The sequence below is a fragment of the Bactrocera latifrons genome, unplaced genomic scaffold (assembly GCF_001853355.1).
Source record: "Bactrocera latifrons isolate USDA-ARS-PBARC rearing strain unplaced genomic scaffold, ASM185335v1 scaffold_32, whole genome shotgun sequence".
Taxonomy (NCBI): domain Eukaryota; kingdom Metazoa; phylum Arthropoda; class Insecta; order Diptera; family Tephritidae; genus Bactrocera; species Bactrocera latifrons.
In genome coordinates this window covers 465,515-474,001 of record NW_017536852.1, presented here as the reverse complement: position 1 = coordinate 474,001, position 8,487 = coordinate 465,515, and the positions used below count along the sequence as shown (strand labels likewise).

General features: G+C 32.4%; 1 protein-coding gene across 1 annotated transcript in view; it reads left to right on the top strand.

Annotated features, from left to right (window-relative positions):
- Positions 1 to 1,275: 1,275 nt before the first annotated feature.
- LOC108971078 (hypodermin-A) overlaps positions 1,276 to 8,487 on the top strand; it is a gene marked incomplete at its 5' end in the record, with an annotated part of 10,560 nt that continues 3,348 nt past the window's right edge. The window contains 1 exon segment of the mRNA XM_018936904.1: positions 1,276 to 1,788. Within this exon segment, the coding sequence (XP_018792449.1) occupies positions 1,713 to 1,788 (76 nt within the window).

The window sequence follows — 8,487 nt, the reverse complement described above, 5'->3', positions numbered from 1 at the left end:
ATATTTTATTTACATATATATGTGTGTTCTTAATTTATTTTGTAATTAATTTATTTAAGTTTATTTATATGCGCCTCTTCATATTAACTTTTTGTTTACTTTGTTATTACTTTTTACAAGTTTTTATTGTTTTTATTGTTTTCAAAGTAACCCCTAATGTAGGGTGATAAAATTAATAATCTATAAAAATTATCGGCATTTCGCAGATTCACACAAAAAGGTTTATTATCAATAACAACAAAAAATTTCTATAAAAACAACTGTATGAAAGAACAGCGGCTCAGAACATAGCAAACAACAACAAAATCAAAGCAGCTACTTGTGCATATGCTCACCATAAAAAAAAAAGTTGTTTTTGTTGACTTCGTTGTCGCCGAACGCGGTGTGCGCATTAGGAATAAGCACAGGAGTGGACTACATTGGACAAAGTGAAGGGCGCTGATGTTACTGATAGGAAGATTTTATGTTTGAACTTGTTTGTAGACTTCTGAAGAACATTTAAGGGGTTACATGGGATTGCAAAGAATCGAATTTTTTATTGTCTTATTAAATTCTACAACATCTTTAGAATGTTGTCCTAAATTTTTAAGATGATCCGCGTAATAGTTTTGGCGATACAGCCTTGAGAACTTGTGCACTCGAGGTTTGCTGGGCTAAGTGCTCCGTCTTTGAACGGTTTTTGCTCGAAACTGTGTTTTTGAAGTCGGTTAGCAAGATTTCTTGAGAACTGCTCAACCGATCTTAATGAAATTTTACACAGGTATTAGAGCTACAATTCTTAAAGACATAGACGAAAGATTTTTTTCGAATACAACTATTAAAAAAAAATGTTAGCAAATTTTCATGGAAATTTTAATTTTTTGTAAAATCCAATTTTCAGTTGTTCTAAGTTAAGGTTTTTAACTAAAAAACGTATGTTTCACTTTATATGATTCTGTAAGGAGTTATCATGCCAACGCAGGCATATCTTTTTTCCGAGGGGTCACCGGAAATGGCGAGTGATCGTGTTTAAAATATATTTTTTCAAAAGTTTCAGAATTTCTTTGCTAGTAATGCATGTTTTTAATAATAAAAAATTCTCATAAAATAAATTTTTTATATGTGAAAAATAAATTGTTGAAAAAAGGCTGTTTTTTACCCCAGGAAACCCATTTAATCCTTTAAAGTTTCCCGTACTAGACGAATCATTTTAGAGAATGGGTCAGCAAAATAGTATATACATATATTCTCGAAAAGTTAAACTTTGAAAAAAATAATCGATTTTTTTATTTCTAGATTTGAATATTAGAATACCCCCATAAATTGTTGCGAGCAATTGAAGTTAGTGACTACAAAGTCCGCCTTGGCCCCCGACTAAATGCCAGCCAGAACCGCCCCTGTATATAAACATAACGCACACAGCCACAAACGCACATTATCTACGTAAATTCATATGTGGAGTATACATAGCCAACTTAGAAGCACGAATGTTGCTGAAAACAAATCATCACCGAAAGCCGTCGTCGCAGTCGTCGCAGTCGCCACTGTCATTGTTGTCATTTTCATTTTCATTTGTTGCTGCTGGTTTTTAGAAGTCAATCGAGAATTGTCGACACTACCAGGCGGAACATTAACGGCGCTGGAGCTCACCAAGGTGAAAAAGGAAGCGTTTTGTGCTAATAAAGTTGAACTCGTTGAACTCCGTGCTTAGCTATAGAAGGCAGCCCGTGAAAATGCATCGCAGCGAAAGTTTAAACAAACTGATGAAAGTCTTCATTTTGGCATTTTTTTGCAATGAAATGCATTCGAGTAAGTAAAATATGCAAATGCAACAACAATAATAAAGCAAATGTGCATATGTCGCTGTTAAAAAAGTTTGGTGTTTGTGTTTGCCAAGCATTCGTGCACAAGTGGTTTCTTGAAGTGGCGCTCGGAAATTGAAGTGTCGGCTTATGCCAAATAGAATCAGCGGAACTAATAGCAAAACAGAATAAATGAATAAATCTGCTTGGGTGTGCGATTGTGCATAGAACAGGGGTTATTAACCAAAAAATATAGTTGTTTGATTTTTTTGTTTTATTGATGAAATGTAATGTTATTGTGGTTACGAGTATTTCGTTATAATTTCGGCTAATTTTTAGCCACACTCCAATAATTTAGCCAATGATGCGTTACTCCATGCGCGTTGTGCTGATATTGCATAAATCGGCTGCTCATGAAAAAATGACTAAGTAGAGATTTGAGAGTTTTTAGAAAAAATTTTTTTTATTTAAAAATATTTTTTTTACAGTAAATTTTTAAATATTTTATTCTCTCTTATAAAAAAAACTACAATGTTGCCACCTGCTTAAAATATAACACACAATGAGGCTATAAAACTGAAGAGTTTTAACAACGGCTACAAAAGAAAATGTATAAAAATAAGGTTGCCACCTGTTTGAAAATTATAATTCAATAAAATANTTTGGTGAGCATACAATTGATTTTTAATAACATTTTTTTTTTTAATTTACATTAGTTTAATAATAATCATATTGTTTTTTTTTGGAGATAAAAGTATTTTTTTGAATTCGAAAATTTTGATTTTAAATATGATTTTTTTAAGCAACAAATAAAATTTATTCAGTGATTTGTGTATGTGAATGCTTTTAGTCCTCATTTTCCCAGTATTGTGTATTTTCTAGTCCAAATTTTTACATTTTCTGCTCAAAATTATAAGAAAAAACATTCTCTTCGTCTGCTTCGATGCTATAATGCTTTTTTATAGCTCTAAAGGGATTCAAAATAAATTTAACTTGATTTTGATCGTTCAGTTTGTATGACAGTTATATGCTATAGCAGTCCAATTTGAACAATATGCTCAGATATTGTCTTGTTACCTTTGACAACAATCCATTTCGAATTCCGTGCAGATAATTCGTCAAATGAAAAAAAGTTTTTCATACAACTATGTATGTCTATTAGATCAGTCAGTTGGTTTGGCAGCTATATGCTCCACTAGTCCGATCTGAACAGTTTCGTCGGAGACTGTAGTGCGGCTTTGGATTAAAATCCGTGCCAAATTTCGTGAAGATTCTTCATACAAGAACTCAGTTGTGACCTATCAATGTTTGACTGCTATAGTAGGCAAACTGCTAAAATTAGTCAGCTATGAGCAGAGACAGAGCAAATATTGTTGGTTATATTGTTTGTCAAAAAAGTCTTGCGGTATTTTATTGAATTTTCAATTGTTCATAACATTTTTTTTTTGATGACTCATGCCTAGCTCTTGACCGATGCTACGGCTGCTACTATGCCGGTCTCTTTCGACCAATTCAGCGATTTTATCGCAATTTTCGACGACAGGCGTTCCGGAGCGTGGCGCATCTTCGACCACCTCTACACCAGAACGAAAACGTTGCAACCATCGTTGTGCGGTGGAAATGGAAACTGTATTTTTTTCGATAATTTCGGGTCCATAAACTGCACAAATTTTATTGGCGGCTTGATATGCATTTTTGCCTTTATCGTAGTAGTACTGTAAAATATGCCGCATTTTCTCTTTATTTTGCTCCATGTTTGTGACGCTATAACTCACGAACGACTTAAAACAAACGACAATCAATCAAACACGTGTTAGCGCGTGAAATTAGCTTTCCAAAGAGGTATAGCATGACCCGATGCGACGAATAAAACTAGAACTACGCGCTGTCAGCGTCAACTAGCGAAAATACCGCAAGACTTTTTTGACAACCAATATTAACTAGCCATACATTTCTTCGAAACTAGTTTGAAATGTAATTTTAATCAGTTAAACAATGGCTTTTTCGTAAAAGTTATCAGGAGGCGGCTATAACCGTGTAAGCGGTGTCTACGCCAATAAAGAAGAAGAAGAAGGCTGGAGTCATACAAGGTTTTTAAATGGCAAGAAGATATTTCCATTTTTCGGTACAAAATAGAACAATTGTATACCAGTTCAATTTCATATTCACAAAACTCTCTGTTCCGATTTGGACAAAAAACACTAGTTAGGAGGCTGAAAAGGGAGTAATAAACGGGAAATACGATATAATTAAAAAAAGTCTTCTATACAAAATTTTGAAAATTTAAAAATGTATTAAATTAAGTTTAAAAAACTTTCAATTTGTACAATTTTACTTCTTTTTGGACTAGTTGAATTGGACTTAAAAATTATATTATTTCATTTAAATTCTTGTTTGCTTAAGTGTATGTATTGTATATATTTTATAAATGCGCGAATATGCTTTTGTACCTTTTAAAAATTATCAGTGTGCAATAAAAAAAAAAACACTAAGGTTAATAGTTTAAACTGTTCTATTTATAATTGCGGTTTAAGTGCTTTCCACTGTGCATATAAATATTTTCAGCTATTAATGAATTTTTTTTATGAGTAAGTGCAAACAAGGGTGGTCCTTAAATAATACATGTTTCGGCTAAACTTTGCCACGATATTCGATTGATTGATTTTCTGTGTCCGAGTTGTAAGCATAGATCCGAGACTTATCGCCCGTAATAATACGTTTCATGACATCATCAAGCATTGTTTCACAGACGCTAACGCGACGCTATTTTTCGAAAAAAATTGAGTGATTTTCGAACCAATCGTGCTTTCACTTTTCCAAATCATCTCGTCGTCTAAATCGTTTTCATTGATCCTTCCGATGTTCCAACAATGCCAGTCATATCTTCTCATTACTTTTTTATTAACAATATTAATAAATTTAATGCTAAATAAAAGCTGACATTAAAACATTGCACTCTCAAATAAAAAAAAAAATACATTATGCCCACATGTAGGCGATTTGTCTAGACTCTTTATCGTTTTTTCAATACTCCGAATGGGGTTTTTAAAACTTACCTTACAACTCATACTTGTACTTATGTATGTATGTTTCTGCAAACACTCGTGGGCACTAATTAAATTTCGCTCTCGAAAACATTAATTATTTTCATAGCTACTTGTGTGGTAATTAGAGTAATGCTATCTGATTACAGGGCAATGAAACGCGTTGTGTTATGATGTACTATATAAGTATGTATATGTATATGGTGTAATATTATATTTTGGTTTCAAAGTTCACAGAAAAAAGTGTATTGCCACATTTCTAATTAAAATGCAGACGTTTCCAAGAAAAAACTACAATATTTAATAATTTTATCATTACTTTAACCTTTTGCGTATCTATAATGCATATGATTATATTAGGGTGGGTCAAAAAGAATGAATTTCCGATAATTTTTTTTTCGTTTTGCTAAAAACTTCAAAAGAAAAGTTTTTTTTATTCAAAAAAAAAAAAAAATCAAACTTTAACCGTTACTATTTTTTTAATCGTTAATATCTTTTAAACGGTTAGGATTACGAGAAAATCGATTAACATCTGTTTTGAAGAGCATTTAATTTCTTAGAAAATCTATGAAACAAAATATTTTTTCAAGTAGTTTGAAGTGAGATAGAATTATTCTGATAATATTAATCTGATAATATGAAAAAAACTAACGGACCGTTAGGCGGAAGATCTCCTCGTTACAATTAAGAGCTCATATTTGGATAACCTTACTTATAGGTTCCTCTTAACCAATTTTTCACAGTACGTAGCGAAAAAAATATTTAGTTTCTTTTACCCACCCTAGTATATGTACATACATACATATATGTATGGTTTTTTAGTAAAAAAAATTATAGTTTTATTTATTTATTTATTTAAAAGAGAACTAATTATAAATAATTAATCCACTTGTAAGAATCAGCACTGGCTGCCAGGGCCTTCGGAAAAAAATTATAAAACCCTATTTAAATAATAAGCAAATCTCATATCTCTTTACAGTACAGAGTAAGAAATATATTTATTTTTTGACCCACCCTAGTATATGTTTATGTATATATATATATAGTTTTTTAGTAAACAAATTTATAAAACCTTATTTAAATAACAAGCAAATCTGGTTTCTCTTTAATGCCGAACCAAAAAATATATTAATTTTTTTGACCCACCCTAATACAGATCTACATAAAAAGTTTTTCAGTAAAAATATTTATGACACCCTATTTAAATAATAAGTAAATCTCATTGTTAATTTCAACTATTCCTACTCACACTTTCTAGAGATCAATGAATGCAAAAGCTACCCTGTAGGAAAATTTTAGTAATTTTTTTCAAAGTTCGTTAGTTTATAAATGTTCTAGTTTTTATTGACATAACTGTATATATCACTGATACAATAGTAATCATATTATACCAGCGTGGCGAGTTGAGTCATTTTAGTCATGTCTCCTTGTTCGTCTATTTGCACATGAATTAGCTTATGAGTTTTGAGATATGGCTTTGACATTTTGCACACGTCCTTTTCTGTCCAAGAAGCTGCTAATCTGTCAGAACTGACGATATCGGACCACAATAGGGTGTAGCTGCCATACAAACTGATCGATCAAAATCGAGATAAAATTCTTGTAGACCCTTTCATACTACAAATATAAGTACATGTGCAATGTGAAGGATTAAAGATATTTTTTTCGTGTTTTTCATTAGTTTCTATAATAATATAATAATAAGTAAATACATATTTGTTTTTAATCGCGTATAAATGCAGTGTGGCCCACCTATGGCTTCTTATCAATATTTCGGTTATCAGATGAAGGTCAAGGTTGGCTGTATGCTTGATCTTCCTCACTCGCGAAAACATGTGAATAGTATTAAAACGAAATTCTTCTTTTAATTATCAAAATGCATGGAATACAATATGTAGTGGGCTTCCAAATCAATAGTCCCCTTGACATATGTATGCATGTATGTATATATGTATATGCATACATATTCTCAATAAACTGCAGCCATATTATTTATTTGGCCATAAACGTTAAAAGCATAGCAAATGTTGCCTCGCCAATTTTATTGCTATTTGTTTTCGCTACTTAGTTCTAAGCCTTACTTTGTGTCCGACCTAAGTGGTTTCAGTTCCATGCTCGTTAATGTCTTTTAAAGTTGATGCGTGTGTTTCATGCTTCATTATGTTTACGCCGTTTTCGCAAATACACAGTTATGAGCTTTTGAAATAGTCATCATATCACTATCGCCTGATTTCTTAAAATATTTGCCTATAAGTGTACACAAACATATTCCACATTTGTGTAAATATGTATTAGTATCATGAAGTGCAGTTGTCAAGTTTATTATCAAGGAAGGCAAAAGGTTTCGAAAGAAATGCCATAAAAGTCCAAAATATAAAAGTGAATATAAAAGTCCAAGAAAACACTAAATTTATTTGTGCTATAATAAAGTGTGATAAATGTTTATAGGCTAGTGTATGTTATAAATATTAGAGATGTCCTAAAATCTGTTATATACAAATACAATACCGAACAATTTTTGTATTTTTGAAAAGTCGTATGTTTTTAAATCACTATAAAAACAGGTTTGCGTGAACTGCTAAGCTCCTAGATATCTAAAACGATTTCTATATAAGGTTGAAAGGATACAGATAGGTATTACCGCGTCTCTTTCATGCCTGCTTCGCTGCTTTTTCTGTATCTATCGTCTTTACTAATGTTCATCTGGCTCATATGAAAGTTGTTATCTGTTATTAGGCCAACAACCCTTCTGCCCTTCTCAGGCTGTGAGTAAGAATCAAGCGAAAATGTGAAAGAAAAATTGCTTTTAAATCATTCCACCTCACACTGGGCCGTCAGTCAGCCCTTTTATAATGTATTGTTTTAAGCGACTTTTGTACTTCCTGTACTGATTCAGTACCCAGACGGATAGTACTTTTGTTAATCTCATCAGAGGTCTTTAGATCTTTGGCCTAAATCTACCCCTCTTCAAGAAACCACTATATACTGCTTCTTTGCTTCTAAGGACATTCTCTCACGCAATATGATATGAGATTATTGCCTTAATTGTCGACTGCCTGACGGCGTATTTATTATTCTTTTTTCTGTTGATTCCCCTGTATATATTTTATAAATATACACTATTAGAATTTTTCTCCAAAGAATTTAAATATTTTTCAAGTAACACGCTATTTCCGACAGTGCTATAATAATATCGATCAAAAAATTTCTCTGAAAATTTGTTTTTCTAACTAAGTTTCGTGTGCGGAATCGTTGCCAATGTTGGAAAAGGCATACGGTGACTCAGTTTTATCAAAAATATAAGCCTACGAGTGGTACCAAGCCTTCAAAGATGTTCGAGAGATCGTTAAACTCCCGATGAGACCCCTTCAACGGATGAAAATATTATAAAGAGAAGGATATGGAGCCTGAAAATCGTTAAGCAACTGTTAGAGAGATGATAAGAGAGCTCGAGCTTCTTTCATTGTTTTTGGTGGATATATTTTGGGTATGAAACGCGTTCTTGCTGGACTCGTCCCGATGAAGCTGAAATTTTTTCAAAAAGAGTACCGTAAACAGGTCTCTTTGGACGTGCTTGATCATGCGAATTCCAACCCCATATTCATGGAGAGCATTACAGCTGCCGATGAGACATGGGTATATGAGGTTGACAAGCAACCAAG